The 20,662-nt window shown below is 35.0% G+C and overlaps 1 protein-coding gene across 1 annotated transcript in view; it reads right to left on the minus strand.

Moving 5' to 3' along the window:
* Positions 1 to 20,662, minus strand: part of RIT2 (Ras like without CAAX 2) — a gene marked incomplete at both ends in the record, with an annotated part of 185,676 nt that overhangs the window by 97,496 nt on the left and 67,518 nt on the right. Inside the window, one exon of the mRNA XM_079548697.1 lies at positions 7,814 to 7,887. Coding sequence (XP_079404823.1) covers positions 7,814 to 7,887 — 74 coding nt within the window. The remainder of the gene's footprint in view (positions 1 to 7,813; positions 7,888 to 20,662) is intronic.

Raw genomic sequence — 20,662 nt, forward strand, 5'->3', positions numbered from 1 at the left:
TCACACATTATGGTAAGTCCACTTTCACCCTATAACCCCATCCCTGAAGAGATAGAGCTATAATACAGAAGGAGGAAAAATTGTAGTTCTCCATGTCCACACGTTCTGCCCCAGTCCTAAGACAGTGCTTCAGTTCACAGGTGAAATGTGTTAATTAGGGATGACAGAAATGGGTAAAACATACATATGCAGGAACTTAATGAAGAAAATACAGTGATAGCATGTTACAGAATGGCAGGTAGTTCTTGCACCACCAACTTCTAGGAAAACATTAGATTAAGACACTGCACAGAGTGCAATGTACTTCAGATTGAGTAAGGAGGAAATTTTGTGTATTATATGCAAGTTTGCTCCCAAAGAAGCCTCTAGTATAGGTATACTGAAAGGAAACTCAGAATTGTGCTTCTTTTATTCTCTTTCCTAATATAAAGAACTCTTTCTGAAAGATACGTGGAAGTCACTGACAGTGTTTCTAATAGACAGTGCAAACGTGTACACAAATAATTTTCACCAGGCACAGTGCCAAAGTGTAGTAGTCTTAAATATTCAACCAAGAGAGTCCAGAAAGGATCATCTATCTGATGTGTGAAACATTGTTTTCTGTATGGGCATGAAGGAGAATAGTTAGTTCCTTCCTTGAGAACTCTTATTTCATACATTTGATATGAATAAAGACTTCGGAGGGGAAGAAGTGTTTCTTTTCAGAAAATATATGTTTTTAATGAACACGTAAGAAAATTCAGAGGGAGCAATTCGCTGTAAATTCAAACTATTGCCTTTTTTCTTTTTTTTTTTTTTTAAATAAAGTTATGAACAGACATGCAGTTTGTAATTTATGAACTTGTATGATTCAGATAAGAACTGATCTTATCTGGTCTACTAATGCGTATTGAATGTAGTGGTGGAATATCCGGCAGATACAGAAGAGCACTGTTAAACTGAGATTCTCTGGGACATCCCATGGTCTCTGAGAGCCTTGATGCTCTGTTCTACAAGAGACATCTTTCTTGATCATTTATTGTTTCTAGGCCAAATAGCACTGAGTAGCGCTGTTACACAGTCTTGTTTTCTTAGCATACAAGCTAAAGTTTCAGTAATGAAAATACATTATTAATGTGAATTCTGTGAAAATTGGTACAGGCAGAAAAGAGGTTTCTGTCCACAGCAATCAGTGTTCTGTGTAAAGTTACTTCAGAACAAATGATTTTTGATAGGCAAACCTCTGGAATTCCTAACTAGATTATCTAGGACAGCTGCATGTTATAAAAAGAAATCAGGACACATACAATTAAACTCTGACAGAAGTAACTTCTTAGGGGTTCCAATGCCATTAAAAAGTAGTAAGAAAAGCTATAATGTTAGAAGAAAAGGCAAATTTGCATAACATTCTGTGAATAACCTGGATGAAGTTTAATTATATAGGATGCGCTTATACAGTTATTTTCCATGAAGTAGGCAACAGAATACAATAAAAATCAGATAATGCTGCAAGAAAAGATCTGAAAAGAACAATATAGAACTTTTCTATTTTTAATGGAGTTTGTAAAAGCATGTTTTCTTCTTTTAAATGCTTTTATTTTGTAAAAAATAAATTTTTTTTTTAAAGAGTTATGACACTAATGTGATAAAATTTAATTAGTTTATTAGTTTTCAGAAAAGGAGTTACAAGTTAAAGAACAAAGAACAAAGAGATAATCTTTTAAGAAAAAGAAGAATTTATTGAAAAGGAAAAAAACAACAGTAGAAAGTATTCTTTCACATGCAACATGGAACAACTTCCATAAGTTCAAAGTGAAATGGTAGTGAAGGACAAGAAGTTTGTACTGCTAGACTCATTGAATCCTGATGTTCACCTTAAATGCCTACCCACTACAATGTACTGGAATGTACATTTTTCATTTTTTATCTTTGCTAAATGTTTCTCCAAAGTCTGTCCATTACCAAATCAAATGACATGGACATCAGAGGAATTTTAGTACTCCCTAGAAAATATAAAATAGTTTGTTTTAAGAAATCCACCAGCTTTCATTTGATATGGTTTGATTCTCTGAGTATGTCATCATCAGTCTGTGAAATGGAAACACTTGAAAATAAAATTAATGTTCTTCACCTAATACACTATGGTAATGGTTGTTACTTAGTTCACTACAATTATTTGTATTAAATATATTTTTTAATATATTAATTTTATATTATATTAATATTAAATACATTAAAAATAAAATTGATTTCATTTCCTTACTCTATTTCTAGGGGGAAAAAAAAAAAAAAAAAAAAAAAGGTTTTTCTGAATTTATTTTCCACTCAAAAAAAACAAACAAACAAACAACAACAAAAAAAAAAAACCAAAAAAAAAAAAAACCCAAACACACTAAATATTACTACTGAATAAAATACTGACTAAAATGAATGAATAAATAAATAAATAAATAAGTATAAAACTACTGAAATAAATAAATATATAAAATTCTTGAGATAAGCTGCAGTAGTGTACTTTGAAATTTGACTTCCACTGATTTAGGATTACAGAGCAGCATGTTTAGATAATAAGTAGAAGGATCTCAGATAACAGCTTGAGTGAGTCATTGGACTACTGTGTTTAGTCTGAGAAAGTGTGTTTATCTGAAGGGCTCTTGGGACTAATATGGTTCCTCTTCAAAGCCTGAAGCAGGGGTAAAAATCACAGTCTTGGAGCCTGGCAGGATAAACATGTCCTGTGATTTGCTAGCAATTTGAGAGATGGATTTCACTACAGAGCACACTGCTGTTGTCAGGTTGAAAAGTGTCTGCATGAAAATGAATTCATGTGCACACAGCTCCAGACAATGGAAAATCTCCCTGAAATGGCATGCCATCAAATTTTAAGGCCAATTTTTCAAGTCTCTGAGTCACACTTGGGAAATATACTGGTGCACTAAGTTTATCATGAAAAGCTCACATTTTAACAAGCAAAAATTGGTGCAATAATCTTCACATATATCGCCTCACTGTCAGGTAGAGAGAGCCATTTTTTCTGCATATTTTCTGTTTTGTGATTGAAAACAATTTTTTTTATATTTTTTTTATTTTTATTTATTTATTTTTTTTTACCTAGGATCATCTTAGATTGATTTTCAGGGAAGAGAATTTTAAGTTTAGGCATGAAGTCTGAACATGGAGACTAGATAATATGTCTGCAGGAGGTTAGCTGTAGCAAAAATAAAGACTCTTGTCTTTATATTATGCACACCAGTGCATAAATACAGCAGAAGGAACAACTGCTTCATATGTTCTGGGAGGAGAAACTCAAGCTGGACTCCAAGAGTAGAAATATATATATATAAAAGATAATATGTTCATATATATACACATATGTATATGTATATGAGAGAATAAGAAAGCAAAAAAAAAAAAAAAAAAAGAAAGAGAGTGAACAGTATTTTTAAATCCTTGTGGAGGCTTCTTGTGCATGATAGCAGCAAATAGGGATTGTCACACTGATAGCAAATGTGAAGGGAAATGAAAAAGGGATTTGATGTTTCATTGTCCTTTCCTTTGCATCCATCAGTTTTTTGAAATCAAAGCATTACCACCTTTCTAAATATAATATCAGTAAAAGCAGATGAGGTTTGTGACACACAAAATAAAAAAAGAGAAACCTCAGGAAATGCCCCATGGACAAGGCTGAATAAGATAGTTCAATCTATCTTTATAGAAAATAGTTTGTATTTGCAGACATCACTGATACTTTTTTTGAACAGAAAAGGTGAGGCTAAGGACACATCACATTTAGATTTAAATGTGCCACAGAAAAAAAAATACAAAAAAACATATTTTATTGCTGTTACTTTCCCTCTTGCTACTCACCAGTTATTCAACCTTTGTAATGGGAACTTCTGAAGTGCTGTTTGTGACAATTTGCTTACGTAGGTACATTAGTAATATCTGCACTTAACATTCTGTGGGGTAAACTTAACCTTATTCTGTCTGAAGTTGACTGGTGTGAGCAAAGCCAGGTAAAGCTGCTGGCAGGCATAGCAGGCAATGAGAAGCAGGGGTAGTGAGTTCAGTGAAGCATGACTACTTCACCAGCCCTAACTGCACTTAGGAAATGCTTCTTTATTTTCTGTGGAAATACAGATTTCAGAAGAACATTATAGTACAATCAACAGTGATATGCCCAGAATTCACAGAACCTCAGTCTATGTTCCATGAACATGAATCTACCATATTTAATGGTGTCTATGTGTGTTTATGTAACTTAGTAAGCAACACTAACAGTTCATTCCTGTTTCTCGTGTTATTTTGATAGTTTTTTAACTTCAGAATTCTGAGAACTAAAAATGTATTTCTGAAACAATGTACAGGTTTTCACTGCCAAAGCACCTCTATCTGGCATTTAAAATATCTGACATTTTTATCTGGCTTCAGATATAAAATCTGATTTTATCCACTTTCTTAACTCTAGACTTGGCAATAAAAGAACAGTATTCATTATTAACAAATCACAACATCTGGTCATTGTTGAATATATACATGTACACGTACACCTGTAATTACTGCTAATGTACTGCAAGGAAAGGAAAAGCACATTATCTGAAATATATTCTCTAGAACATCCTCATACATTTATGTCACTCATTTTCTTTCTACCAATTTCTTATGTTTCTCAAATAGGAAGGAATTAAAAATTTAGCTTCTTAGTGTTCTAAAGTGATTAAGATCATGATTCAAAACTGGTCATCATAGCTCTTTAGCTATGATTGTAAGGACTCCTAGAGAGAAATGAGACATTCACTATGTATTGCATAACTTACAACACCATCTTTGTTGGTCCCTGAGGCCCAACATTAGAGTAACATTAGTTATTAGAGCAGGCCACCATCAGTGTATCTGGAGCTTTGGATTTCTACCTTAAGTTACTGAAGATAGAGGAGGGTGTCAACTTGAATTTCTGCAAGAGTGATGTTAAGTCCTCTGTGAGAAAGGAGGTTATGTTCGCTGCTGACTTCAATGAGATTTGTATTAAGTCTTGATTTATTCAGGAGTTATTTAGTGAAATGGGGAGGCAGCCATTTCAAAGCCATCTGTAAAAACAAGCAGCTAAATCTAGAATAGTGGATAGCTTCTACAAAATAAGAGCCTGGAAAAGTAGGAAGAGCTTCCTAGCAAAGGTAACACTGAGATATGCTACAATGATTACAGTTTGAACTGGAAAAATAGGGAAACACACAGCAGAGATTTTCTGGTATTCAACTTGTATTATTTCATTTTAAAGAAAGCTGACAAATATTTAAAAACACTTTAAAGAACAACAACAAAAACAAAAAAAAAAAAAGAAAAAAAAAAAAAGAAAAAGAAAAAACAGAGAAAAAACACTTTAGTTTTCATAGGACAGAGAGAAATAAATCTGGATTATTTTTTCCTGAATAGTAACAAAAAGAAATGGAAAAAAAAACCCACAATCTGATTATTTCTATTGCTTATACAAGTTACTTGCTAGCTCAACATAAGAGTAAGGTTATATATATTTGGTTCATTTAATACCCTTTCTTTCCTTTGAATTTAAGCTAGTTTCTTCCCTTTATGTAAATGATATTTTCATTACAGCTGCAAATCTGATATTAGATATTAGATAGCTCACCTTTGCACAAAATTATGATTTTTGAACATGGTGCAAGAAGCACTCTACCTACTGCACCTTCTTCTATGGCTTGTAGAGATTAACTCCAGCATTCTCTGTGTCTCCAGAGGGAATCATACAATCATAGAATGGCTTGGTTTGGAAGGGACTCAAAGGATTACGTTCCAATCCCCTACCATTGGCAAAGTTGCCAAATTCCATATCTGATACTACACCAGTTTGCCCAGGGCCCCATCCAGCCTGTTCTAAGCACATCCAAGAGTGGAGCTTCCGCAGCCTCTCAGGGAAGGCTGTTCCAGCACCTCACCCTTCCCTCTGTGAACAACTACCTGTGACGACCAATTTAAACCTTCCACCCTTGAGCTTAAAACAATTCCCCCTTTTTCCATCACTATCTACCCGAGTAAATGTTGATTCCTCTCCTGTTTGTAATCCCCTTTTAAATACTAGAAGGCTGCAATGAGAGAAGGCTTGCAGCCTTCTCTTCTCCAGGTTGAGTGAGCCCAGCTCCCTCAGACTACCTTTGTAGGGGAGGAAAAAACAAATTCCCAGAATACTGGGAATATACCTATGAAGAGAAAAATTGTATGTTATTTTGCTCTACTTTCCATTAGAAAAAGGCTGGCTGTACAAACTCGATTCATCACTTCAGTTCTGGGTAAGGAAGTAATCTGCTTTTAGCGTTTTAACTCTACAATATCAGACTAAATGAATTTAGGTGTAGAATGATGTAGACATAGATAGCAGACCATTTTAAAGGCTAACACATGACATAAAACTTTAACACATGAACACTAACAAACATAAAACTTTACAATATTAAACAGCTGGAGACGTATTTCCTCTAATAATTGCATACTAATGACAAAACAGGACTGAAGTTACAAGGCTCAAACCTCCTGAATGAGAAAAGATGCTCCTTCCCTTTCTCCATCAAAAGTGCTGATATTTTCAAACATATTCTTAACTATATGTTAAAACAGTGTTTTCCCATTGAAAAAATTTCTAATGCTATGCTAGAGTTATAATGCACGGGAAAGTTCTTGAGCCTATTTTAGTAATAATTTATAGGTCTATTAAATTCACAGTTTGGAGACTTTCCTTAAAATCTAGTTCGACTTTTCTCAAAAATCAAATACTTTTATTGGAGACCCAGCAGCAAATGACTGGTTAGCTGCTAGGACTGTAACATTTGGGGTCAAGGAACAATAATTCAGGACATGAATTGATCCCTGGAAGTCAGTTGAGTTTACTTTGAAATTGGCCTATATTTTGTTCAGACATAAAACTCCCACCGCAATCCTTCTGAATTACTTTCAGCCTTATTTAACTTAATGCTGTTCTAATTCCTGGTAGTACACAGCATTTCCTACTATTTGCAGTGAAGATCTTAGGTACATTCAGATGTTTTTGGGAAGGCAAGATCAAGGTTTTCAGGCTTCCTAGCTCACTTTTTTAAGGATTTTCTGACTGATTATTCCTGTAAAAGATGTGCTTATGCTATGAAAGCTTATGAAACTATCAAAACCTTCAAAGAGTACCAGACACATACTTCAGGAAAAGATCAAAACAGCTGCAACATTTTGATTAAACAATAATAAAGTTTTGAGATGAAAAAAACCATGTTTCTTGGAACCCCTCTTTTACCTTAGTGTCTGTGAAAAATGTAATTCCTTGACTGATGTTCACACACACATATGCATGCTATACATACACTGTGCATTACTTGAGCAGTATCTATTATTTTTTTTTCACCTTCAGGTGAACATTCAGTGTTTAAACATAATCTGGGAAGAAGAAGAATGGTAACAAAATATTTCATCTACAAGTATATTAGAAATTTCCTGTAGTATATAAAAAAAACATTGATGAAAAGTAGAAAAGACAAATTAACTGTACCATTTATTCATGTCATTCCTGTGATAGATATGTCTGCGTACATGAGAAAAAGAAAGAAAGAGCTTTTTAGCTTCTACATGGTTTTCCAGTCTTTTCTTGTCAGATTTTGAAATCGTAATATATCACAGAAACAGTATAATCTCCTTTGATAATTCCTCAATGTTATTCTATGATTGCTCCCTTTATGTTTAAATAACGGAGCTTGTTTCTCACTCTGTGACCCATATATCTAAGGTTGCGTTCTTTGTCTATTATCTCTAATAGAACAGTTTACACTGGAAAACTACTCACCTGTCCAGCAGTGTCTAGAATGTCCAAATAGGCTGGTTCATCATCAATTCGGACTTGAGTTTTATAGGCATCCTCTGAAAAAACACAATGCAACACATAGGAATGGCTCAGAGAAAAGCAAAAAAAGTAGCTCTTCTAACCTGGAGTAGACTTTCTAAAAACTCTCCTGTTTGAGCTAACTTTTCTTTCTTTTCAGTAACCAATACCTTTTCCAAAATCCTAAAATAGTGAAAAGCATTACCCTTATTTTTTCTATTGCACTATTTCAAAGTAACGTAACAGTAAATTTACCTGGATTTAAAAGCATAGTTCACACCACACTGTTGCTTGAGTCACCAATATTCAGGGTCTCCATTCTGGTGCTCGGCACCAGCTTTCCACAGACCCTTTCCAGCAAATAATTTCAAGAAAAAACTTTGTCTGAATTACTGAAAAAGTCTCCCTGTAGCTGATGGGGACTTCTGGATCAGATTTCCTGGAACAATTAATTAGACACTGCGTATGTCTGACCAGGATGTAAATCAATTTTTTTAAAATAAATTCTGTAGTCAGAGTCTTCACATTCAGCACTGCTTGAAAGGGAAAAAATACGTTTGTTGGGCCGTGCCCCTAGGTCATGCTTTCGTCAAGATAAATTTGGAAACTGAAAAACAAAACAGAAGATCTACTATTTGCAGAAACCACACATTTCAATTTCATTCTACTTTCAATATTTGTGTTTCCCTCCTAAGATTAAACACAGCTCAGTAATCAGGCCATGTTTGTACTTGAGTCTCACAAATTATCTATTCTGCCTAATTAAGCAGTAATGCATAGCAATTTGAGTGATTTTGGTTTGGCTACATACTGAGATGTGAAGACAAGACAAGTGAATTTAATGCATTTGAGAAGTGCCATTAATCAATATGAATATATGGTTGACCATGTCCAACAGCTCACTTTGCAAGCCCTGCCTGAAGAGGTCTCTGAAGACCAGGGTCCCAGTGGGATTAATCAGAAAGTAGCAGGAATTCTCAAGACATTCAAATTTGTGCCATACATTTCATATTTTATACGACACTTTATAAAAGCATGTAAAAACCCAGTCTGTATCTACACGAAGGAAAAAAAAAAAAAAAGCTAAAATGTGAAGTATTATGTATGTTATTACCTTGGTTCACTCCTGCATTGCCACTGACAGGCTATCTTTAATGACATAATCATGTACAGTAACTTCCATGAATCTCTTGCCTCTTTAGGCCTGAGTTCAGCAAATTACTGACATGGAACATGTATTGTTTTAAACAAATACTACTGATCATCCCACTGATATTATGATCACCCAGAGGCTTAATTAAATGCATGATACACTGTCTTACTGAGAAAGCCAAAGCACTCCAACCAGCATGTGTTTCAGTCAATAGCTCTCTTTATAGGTATTACTGAATAAGAACTTTAATATAAAAAAGAACCATATAGATTGAATTAGACTGCTTAGGTTATTTAATCTGTTTTGGCACAACAAGGATGCATGCAGTAATTTACTTTTTTATTTTTAACTAAAAATGAAAATTATATGCACATGGAAACATATACTATCAAACATGATTTTTATTTAATATAAATAATATGAAAAATATTAAAAAATTATATTTATATGCAGGTGGGTGTCCATTTGCATTGCATTCATTTTTATGCAATTAACATATAACTCACATAAATTTAGCTTGAAGTCTTTGCTCAAGATCAAGGGAAGTGAGTTCATATCCTGATACCAGATAATAGATCATAGCACACACTCATGGCCTAGCAGGTTCATAATCTTTGAAGCAGATCTTACCATTTACCTGGTTTATTTGTTGATCTCCTGGGCTATTAGGATAATCTTTATTTTCAGCATAGGATATATGATTCATAAATCAAAAATCATGCTTCCCATACTATGCTGTATGGACTTGGAAGAAAAGGTAAGAGTGGAAGAGCTGTACCATTTAGTTCAGAAATACAGTTCATTCTTAAAATGGAATTTCATCTGAGGAGGTAATGGAAAGAGATCAGAGTAAAGGATGATGTTGATAGATGTCTTTATTTTACTCAATTGAACTGATGAGCATAGGCAGATCCAGAATTACACACATATCCATACACTGAACTCAATCAATATATTCCTATTCATAATTATAATGCTAAACATTATAGCTGTATCTTTACTGTATGCAGTGTAATACATATTACAGTCATAATAAGAAAACTGAGAAACCCTAAAATCAGAAAGGAGCACATTCTTTTTATGTAGAATGAGAAGAACAGAAGGGAAGACTCAGCACTGACATACAATCTCATTGCATAGGCAAAGCAGGAAAGCCTCCATAAGGAGCATTAGTAAATTTGCTGTCTAATCTTATCTCTTTGAAAAATAGTTCATATTATTACAAATACTGTCTGGTATATTTACACTCTTCATCATCTTTGAGTACATTACATTTTCTTTCATCTAATTAATTTATACAGTATTCCATTTAAAGATAATTGGTAGCTATTAGATCATGTATATTTGGATTCTACATCCTTCAGCCCCAAGGAGTTATCCTTTTAAAATTTATTTAAACATAAAACCAACTGGAGTTGCAGAAAAATAGTAGAACAAGTTTGTTTGTTTGTTTGTTTATTTTTAAAGAAAAAGGAAGAGAGAGAGAAAAAAAATAATAATAGCACATCAGACAGTTAATAACATGGAAGCACAGAATCACAGAATGCAATAGAAGGGATCTCAAAGATCGCCTAGTTCCAAGACCCATGACCCATGCTCTTAGCATAGTTGCCTATCATTAGATCAAGAGCTAGATCAGGATACCCAGTGCCCCATCTAGCTTGGCCTTAATCAGACTAATTTTATCATATGAACTTGAGTAGAAATCTTCCTTTGAAGCTAGTTGAAAGGTCTCAAATTTTGGTTTCATTAAAATGCAGCAGATAGATAGGATATTATAAGAAATAATTAAGGATGCAGCCTATTTTTATTGTTATGATTTACAGTAATTCAAATACAGAATGTAAGAATAAGCATTTCCAAGATATCAAAGGAAAAAGAAAATCTCTGTCATTGTGTAGTTTATGTAACAGTTAACTAATTTATTAAATGAATAGTTAAAATACATAGCAAAACCTCTGTTTTTAAAACATTTTTTTTTCCATACAGAAAGATCAAACTGAGCTCCACCTATTTTATAATTGACATTTAATTATGTTATTATTATTTCCTCCTTTAATGAATATCTCATTTAAATCAATAAATTTAAATTGATTGTTCTTTTTAGTTTTATTAATAAGATAAAAGAAATAAAAGGTTGTTTAAGCCTTTTTTTTTTTTAAGAAAGTGAAAATATTATTTCACCTTTCATTTTTGAAGGACATCTCTTTGGAGACAGAAGAACAATAATTAATGCAGGCTTGTGTTACTCTCAGTTATTTTAGCACAGGAGAATCTAGATTCATTAAAAATGTATCAAAGCTCTTTTTCTGCTATGAGCAGGTAACTTCTTCATGACAAATAGATTTGGTTGGTGTGCAGTTTAAAGGAATGTTGCAATAGGCTTTTTTTCTGCATCACAGACATATCCCAATCCCTGAAAAGTAGGTCAGTAGCTTCCTCCTTTCATTTGTTAATTCTGCTTCTATGACTTCTAGATAAGCATTCTATCTACTACACTGAAGATTATCTCATATACAGATGAGCCAAGGTATATTTTATTTGGCTAAAAAGATGACAACAGAAGGAAGTCCAAGCTCAGTCACACCTGGAATTTTGCCTCTTGTTGTCTTCCTTGTATGTCAGAGAGATAGCAGGGACTCAGATCTTGTTGTGCTTATATTATCTGCTACATATGCGTTTTAATTCAGGGATGCTTCTGAATATAAAATGATTATTAGTCATTTGCTGTTTACATTCTCTTTCTGCTTACAACAAGGAATTTTCAAATATGAAGAGAGTGGACAAAGAAAGATCTAAACCACTGTACCAGCTACTACACGTATCTGCTTGTTTGAGATAAAAATATTAATGTCACAGTAATTGGCCATCAAAATATATTGGTCTCATGACTTCCTTTGTCATGTGTCAATGGTTCATGGGCAGTTTGGCCCTGTTGCATGACTAGCGGGGAGGAGGGTTAGGGTTAGGGTTAGGGTTATGTGTATCTGTGCCCCAGGAAAATGGAAAAAAAGAAAAAGAGAATCAGAGAAAAAGGGAAAAAGGGTAGAGAGACGGACCCAAAAACAAAGCAACGGCAATCATCTGAGGAGAAACAAACTATTTTACTAAATAACATATTGGAATGCAAGATAGCACACTATAATACAATATAATACAATATAATTAGAATTGAAACTAATAAATCAAATTAAATGAGAGTGTCCAAAAGCCAAAGGCCTTACTCTCATGCTGTGATGATATGGCATATAACAGAGGCGAGCCAGATGATCGAAAAAGGGCCATCAGGTGACCTACGAAGGCCTTTTATCTTCTCCCTCTGAGAAGAAATAATAACAGAACAGCGAACAGTCCTCTGCTGAATGTAGTAGTTCTCTTCCAGGACAGGTAGCTGGACCTGGAAAACTAACTCTTTACCTCCTGTGCACTGCATGATGTTATCATGTGGAATACTGGTAACCAAACATCATAAAACCATGGCATTTTGAAATTGTGCTCCTGGAGTAGGAGTGTTCTCTAATTTGGTTGAGCATTGATATCAGCAATTTGTAGTCAGTGACAGTAAGTCACTTGTCGTTGCCTTCCTATGAGTTCTACACATAGAGGAAGCAATGAATAGCTTGGAAGTGTAGAACTGACAGATTTGATTGCCTTATATTCTGTAAATACTCATGTAGATAGCAATATTCTTTAAAATACAGCAAATAGGAAAACTGGGCACTCACATACCACATCAGACTAGTAACTGTGATACTGCAACACCCTATTTCCAGTTCTTCCTAGTGTTACTTAATTCCATTATACCAACAGTGAAGAATACTTCAGATTATTTGTTCCAGCCCTGCTGTTTTTTATTTTCAACATTGAAACACATTTGATGGTAATCTGTCATTTGTTTAGCTTTGTCAGATCTTTCAGATTTTGCTCAGTTTTGTGTCAAGAGAATAAATGATTATAACAGGCAACATCATTTCTAGCGGAAGAGTCTTGCTGAAATTTTGTAGCACATAAAAAGGATGGCCAATGCCTTTCCAGACTCGCAAAAGATAATTCCTTCTTCAGTAAATATGTGCTCTGCTGTTCTTTACATTTCTGTGAAACTAAAGTAGTTAAGTAATGCAACATTGAATGTAGTTAATACCTATTTTAACCCTTATTCTTTTAGAAAAACTATAGAAAAGACCTTGAGAAAATTGAAATAAACAAACAAAAAGGAAATAGTTATGTTAAGTGCTTCTTATGAAAGAAATTCATACTTTTTTTCATTATATATTCAGTTGCATGATGAGAAACATGGCATTTTCTCTCTCTCAGTTTTTATTTTAGTATTCAAATTGCCATAGACATATTCCCAGATATTAAACCACAGTCTTGGACCTATATATCTTCAGAAAACATTTAACATTGTTTTCAAATGATCTTGCCAAATTCAAGTGATTAGTACTGTTACACGCTCTTGCTGTCATTAATAATTTCATTTGAAGATGCAATTCTCCATTTTCTCAATTCTGTAAGCCAAAAAACAAACTTCCAATTGTAAGTTGGAATACAGAACAGCTCTTAACTTTTAGTTCACTTTGTCCTCCTGAAATGAACTGAATATTGTCATGGAAATTACAAGGAAGGTTGAATGCAAAACTCATAGACATATGGATGGAGAATCTGATTGTATTCTTACATAGCAATAATGTAACGAAATGTAGAATTCTCCTGTATATGGGATATGTCACCTCCTGTAAATGATTTCCTTCCACAGAGAGACTTGGTTATGGCCAAAGTTTGGATCAAAGTCTGACGAAGTCTAAATGAGTAATGTGGCCCAGTGCAGCAACTATCAATTATGATAAGACTGCTGTTATCAATAAAGTAACCACTGGATTTTAATATTCAAGTATGCAGAGAAATGACCAAATTTATATGCGTCATTATTAATTATATTTTTCTTGTAGGTTATCTCATCTGTATGAATAAGATTATTCACTTGAGTGACAAGTATTTCTTTTAGAATCAGTTCTAGAAGAGAAAATACAAATTCTTGCAAATGTTTCTTTTGTTTGTTTACAAATCAGAATTAAAGATAATTTCAGCAAATCTTTGTTGTAGCACATGCTTTACTACTAGAAGCCACTTGCAATGTAGATAATGCACTAATGCTTAATAAAGAAATATCATTACTTTCTCTGCTTCCAGAAAAATGTCATTTACTTCAAAGATGTACATGAACAAAGTGAACAAAGTAGTCTTCTTTAATCAAAACATGATAATTAACACGAGTCCAAGTACACTTATCTTGGGGAACAAGAATAGCAGGTAGCAATTTCACTACTCTTTCAAGTCCACGATTGTGCTACTGAGTGGGAGGATCTGACAGCTATGAATTCACTTCTCATAATTTCAGGTGGAGTAATTAAGAAGGTGACTATATCTGCATGGCTATTAGCATGGATGGTGCCTTGGATTTAGAAATGTGTAGATGGCTGCTGGCTTCCATGAAAGAAAGGTTAATAGAGACATTTTTCTTGTAATGAAAAATTTAGAATTTAGTGAGATGAATCACCACATCCAGCCAACCACAACTTAAGTCTTTTTTCCAATTTCAAAAAATCATTTAAGAGATATTTTTTACATTAGATGGTATACAGGAAACAGGAAACAGGAAAGCAAGTTTTACATGTGATCTAAGAGAGTACAAGTCTCAATTTGACTTCTAAGTTCTTGGTCTCAGTCATAGTTACTTGTCTCTGAGATAAAGCCTCAGAATGACTTCAGTGTTCACTGAAGCTTCAGCCATGTAGTTTCCAGGACCTCTGAATCTTCTCAACTTCTATGTACTTATGACTAAGTTAAAAGGCATGCTGTCCTGACATAGCTCTAAGATCCTGAGATTTCACTGTAGTATTTAACATTGGAGAACATTATTCATCTGATCAACCTGAAATGTAAACATCAGAGTGAGATGAATCGTGCTCTAGAACTGCTGTATATTTCCGTTTTGAGTTAAAGGCCAAAAAACTACCTGTGACTTCACTGTGGGTTATAGTTCTGAATAAATTTACATACTTTTTTTTGTTCAAGTCACCATCCACATGGATACATTGCTCACACTTATGCATGATCAGCATCTATAAACTGAGAACTGAATACTCCTGATTACATGAGTGGTTCAATGTGATGAAAGTGTGTATACAGAATGTTGTTAAAAGTCCTATAAGAACTCAGAACCCAAGGGAGAACTGCTGTCCCAATTCTGTGACAGGTCAATGTTTGATTCATCACTGTAACCCTTAAAGGAGGCTTGAAGAGCTCACCTCTGAGGAAAAGCTTGTCTATGATTAGAAAAACAACTCTTCCACTCCTTTTGATACTCCAGCTTATTAGAAATTTGATGAAGAAAAGCAGGATGAGGGAAAGATTGTTGGAATGTGTCAAATCATTCATACTAGTTTCTGAGATACAAGGTCTGTAGCCTGTCTGAAGCTGATACGGAAAAAAAAAAAAAAACAAAAAAAAAAACTAAAAGCGTATGTTTATGTAGAACAGCCTAGCATAAAATATTTTTATATATTTAAATAAATATTTGCTTATTTAAAAATCATTCTATCGTTGACTGATTTTTTTCTAACCTCTGGGTATGATATTTATTATCAAGTAATTTTTATTCTATCCTTATTATAGAATATACATCCGAAATGCTCTGATATTTTCAAATTTAGAAGGAAAGGGTATTTTTTTCTTCTTAAAATTTACTCTACCTATCCAGTGCTCAGAAATAGCAATTAAAAGGGCATGCTATTATACAGAGTTATTGATTATTTTTCTTCTCTCTGTTTAGCGGGTACACAGTTAAACTAGAAAGTGTGCAGAGGAATAGAAGAATTATAAACTATGTTTTGATCTTCCATTGATGCTTTTCTCAGTGGGGAAGAACAGATGGTCAAGGCAGGAGTATATCTTAATTCCAACAAAAAGAGCGTTAATGAAAGATAGATGGTAAGCATGAATAATTGTCAATTAAAGAGCAGTGGTGTTTTCATGAGTGTGATGGTGAGGCATAGCATTACATAGGAGAAATACTTATCTGTCCTAACCTAGACACAGTAAACAGATGTTGGACAGACATGTCTGGGAAATTGAATAGAGTTGTTCATCTATTTGCTTTCTTTATAAGACAGAATAGTAAGGAAATCACAGAATCATAGAGGTTGGAAGAGACTTTTGGGGATCATCTAGTCCTAAAGTAGGTTCTTTACAGTAGGTTACACAATAAAGTATCCAGGCAGGTCTTGAATATCTTCAGAGTAGAAGACTCCACAGCCTGGGGCAGCTTGTTCCATTACTGTTGCCCTCAAAGTAAAGAAGCTCTTCCTCGTGTTCATATGGAACTTCTTATGTTCCTGTGTGTACCCATTAGCCCTTCTTCTGTTGATGGACACAACTCAAAAGAGCCTGTCTCCATTAATTTGACTCCCACCTATTAGATATTTATAGGCATTGATAAGCCCCCCTCTCAGCCTTCTCTTGTTCAGGCTCTTGTTCAGTCTCAGGTTTCTCAGCCTTTCCTCATTAGAGAGTTTCTTCAGGCCATAAATCATCCTTGTAGCCCTCTACTGGACTTTCTGGCAGTCCTCTGCCACAGTACTGCAGATGTGACCTTATAAAGGCAAAGTAGAAGGGCAGGATCACCTCCCTTGACCCGTTGCCCACATTCTTTTTAACATACTCTGCTATACAATTGGCCTTCTTAAACACAAAGGCACACTGTTGAGTCATGATCATCCTATTGCCCTTCTCTGCAGAGTCCTTTCAGTCATTCTGTATCCAAGTGGAGGCCATCACTGATGTACTGATCACTGCACTGATGCACCCAAGCAGTCTGTCTTGGGACCAGTGCTTCTTAACATCTAGATCAGTGACACAAATGATGGAATAGCAAAATCGCTGAGTCATGCATTTCATATGGCAGAAGGAAGGGATTGAAGGGGACCTGGATAATTTCAGTGTGAGCCCATGTGAATTAAATGAGATTCAACAAAGCATACAAAACAAGGTTTTGCAATTGTGTCAGGGTAATTCCAGGTATGTATGTAGACTGAGAGAAGAAATTGTTGAGAGTAGCTCTGCCAAGAAGTATCTAGGGGTCCTGGTAGATGAAAAACTGAGCAAGCAGTGCGCATTTGCAGTCTGAAAGGCCAATGGTATCCTAGGCTGCATCAGAAGAGGGGTGTCCAGAAGGGTGAGGGACATTATTATCCCTCTCTACTCTAATATTCTACTGAACTAGCGCTGAATCAACCTGCAGTGTTGTACAATGAGTGGCAGAGAGTCAGGAAGGCTGAGAGAGGACATGAAGAGAGGAACGGGACTTCCTTCTTTCCCGCACTATCTGTCAGATTCGTCCCATATCTCAGAAGACAGTTGCAAAGCCTCCAGAGTTTGTTTGTACAGTAAGGCAGTAAGTGCACCATTCCTTGTCCATGCTTCAGGGTAAAGAAGCTCTATAGCACTAACTGTTTCTCCTCTCTACTGTATTTCCTTCCCTGAGATCTCAAAGGGCACTGCAGACAATCATAACTGCAACTACTGCTTTGTTTATGTATGATGGAAGTGAATCTACTAGCAGAGGTGCTATGTTGTGTTTTCTGAAAGCATGAGTGATGGACACAGACAACTGGATTTCCAACACAAGATTACAGGCCTAAATGTTAGTGAAGGTATTCTGATTAAGCTTCCAGCCTCTGAGAAAGTGTCTGGTAAAATGATAGGGGAAAAATGACAAATGTGGGAAAAGCTCTCTGAGCCACTGACTCTAGTAAGACAGTCTGCATTTGCCTGTCTATTGCTATTTATATCACAAAAGAAAATTATAAGATTAAACACTATTTTCTGAATATCTGAAAATGGTAAATGACAGTGAGCTGTCACCTGGAGTAAATACCTCAAATAATTTCATGATGCATTATATTTTTAGGAAAATACGAATTTGACAAAGAAGCCAATGACACTGTGTGTCCCAAATATTAGTTTTGGGTTTCGAGAATTTAATTGGTTGTTTTGGTTAAATCTTGTATGAAACCTGTTTAGAACTGAATAATAACTATAATGAATAACTGAACAACAAGATTTAGGGTGCGGTCAACATGCTCAAGAGGTGGGATGCCATCCAAAGGGACCTGTACAGGCTCGAGCATTTGGCACAGGAGAACCTCATGAGGTTCAACAAATCCAATTGTAAGATATTGCAATTGTATTGAGGCAACATCCACTACCAATGCAAGATGAGGCACGAAAGGATTGAACAGAGCCCTACCAAAAAGGTCCTGGGTATACTGGTGGATGGTAAGCTGGACATGAACCAGCAGTGTGCCCTTGCAACCCAGAAAGCCAACCATATCCTGGGCTGCATCAAAAGATTAAGGTCATCGTTTCCCTCTACTGTATGTTGGTGAGATCTCACCTGGAGTACTGCATGCAAATGTGGAGTTACAGAATCATAGAATCATAGGATCATAGAACAGCCTGGGTTGAAAAGCACCGCAAAGATCATCTAGTTTCAACCTCCTTGCCATGGGCAGGGTCACCAATGACTAGACCAGGCTGCCTAGATCCATATCCAGTCTTGCCTTGAATGCCTCCAGAGCTGGGGCATCCGCAATCTCTCTGGGCAATTTGTACGAATGTGTCACCATCCTCAAGAGTCCTCAGTACAGGAGAGACACAGACCTGTTGGAGCACATCCAGAAACAAGCCACAACAATGATCCAAGGGATGGAACACGTCTGCTGCAAGGGCCTATTGAGAGCTGGGGCTGTTCAATATGGAGAAGGCTTTGAGGTGACCTTATAGTTGCCTTTCAGCATGTAAAGGTTACACTACAGGATAGAAGGAGACAGAATCTTTAGCTGGGTCTGTAGTGATAGAACAAGGGGAAATGGTTTCAAGCTCAAAGAAGGTAGATTTCAGTTGGATATAAGGAAAAAGTCTTTCACAGTGAGAGTGGTGAGGCACTGGAACAGGTTGCCCAGAGATGTGGTGGTTGCCCTGTTCCTGAAGACTTTCAAGATGAGGCTGGATCAGGCCCTGGGTAGCTGTGCATGTCCCTGTTCATTGCAGGGGAGTTGGACTAGATAACCTTTAAAGGTCCTTTCCAACTCTAAGAGTTATATGATTCTATAATTCTACAATACTAGCAGATAAAAAAATAAAAATGAATTATATAAATTATGCTTACGAATACAGTTCAAATGCACACAACAGTATTCATTGGAATTCTCTATTAACAGTACTAAATGATGATGAATGTAGAACACAAACATAGATAGTTTAGATAAGTCTACAAAATCACTCTGAATATCCTCAGAGAAAAATGTGGAGACAAACTGTACTAATTCTAGGTCATTTCATATGAGTTGTTTATCCTATCTCAGATATGGATAATAAATCTATGAAAAATGATGAATGAAAGACTATGGTGACTATTTAGCAATTGATTTATGAATTTTGCAATAGAAAAAATAATTTCGGAGCTCAAATCTAACTACAGCGTGCTCAATCTGATCCAAATATTTTACCTTCTATGGCAAAATGAGAATGAGAAATAAATTAGGACTGGAGTGTAAATATATATTTGTTTAAAATAACAGTAGAAATTATCTAGAAACCTGATAAGTACTATAAAAATAAATTTGAATTGCAATTGTTTTTTCCTTTTAATAGGACATGTTGTTCTCTTATTTTCTACTTTTTCCATCACCACACCTTGATAATGGATGTATTCCTTTATATATATATATAGTTTTGAGGGGATTTTTGCTGTGCTACATATTATGTTTCTCAGTCACGTTTTATTTTTTTTCTTTTTTTCTGAAATTCACCTACACATTTCCATCATCATATTAAAGATGAGTTTAAATGCATTATATTTAATGCATTGGTGAATGCATTTCTTTGTTAGAAAACCTCATGGAAATTCATGTGCATTAAAGTGCCTCCCATCCCACACCCATTTCAATTAAAGAGTGGCATTGACACAGCTTTAATGCCCTCAACTGCTCATTTGACACAATCTCATGCAGTGATATCTCACCAAAACAGGAAGATGCTTTTGCATCTCTTTTGCATTATGTATTCATTTTAAGATAAGTCACATGGCTAATGAGCATCCTGGAAGCTGTCCAGTGTGCCTCACTATGTCATGCTTCCTTTCCTGCCACTCTATTTGCATTAACTTGCTGTGATATTGCCAAAGACCGTACAGAGTGCAAATTGCTCTAATCCATTTGTTCCAGAAAATAATCACATCCATTGCCTTTTGGAAATTGTTCCCAATGTTGACTGCAATTAAATATTAAATGCATGCTGAAATAAATAATTTCATTTTCATAAAGTGCTATTCTTTGAAATTTTGCCCAAATATTATCTATCTAATTAATTTATTCTTTCCCATCCCCACTCACTTAGAAAAATTATATTTCTGTCTTAAAATTCAGAATTGCGATGCTTGTACCAAGCCTAATGTAGCATTGTTATTTCTGTTTATCTTGAAATAGAATTATACTCAAAGTGAAAGCACTAAAATAACACTTTAGTTATTATTTTTTACAATCAATGTTCAGTCTTTATTTTAAACAAATATTGACAGTCTGATTTGTACAATTACGTGT

Source organism: Tetrao urogallus (assembly GCF_951394365.1).
Source record: "Tetrao urogallus genome assembly, chromosome: Z".
NCBI lineage: Eukaryota > Metazoa > Chordata > Aves > Galliformes > Phasianidae > Tetrao > Tetrao urogallus.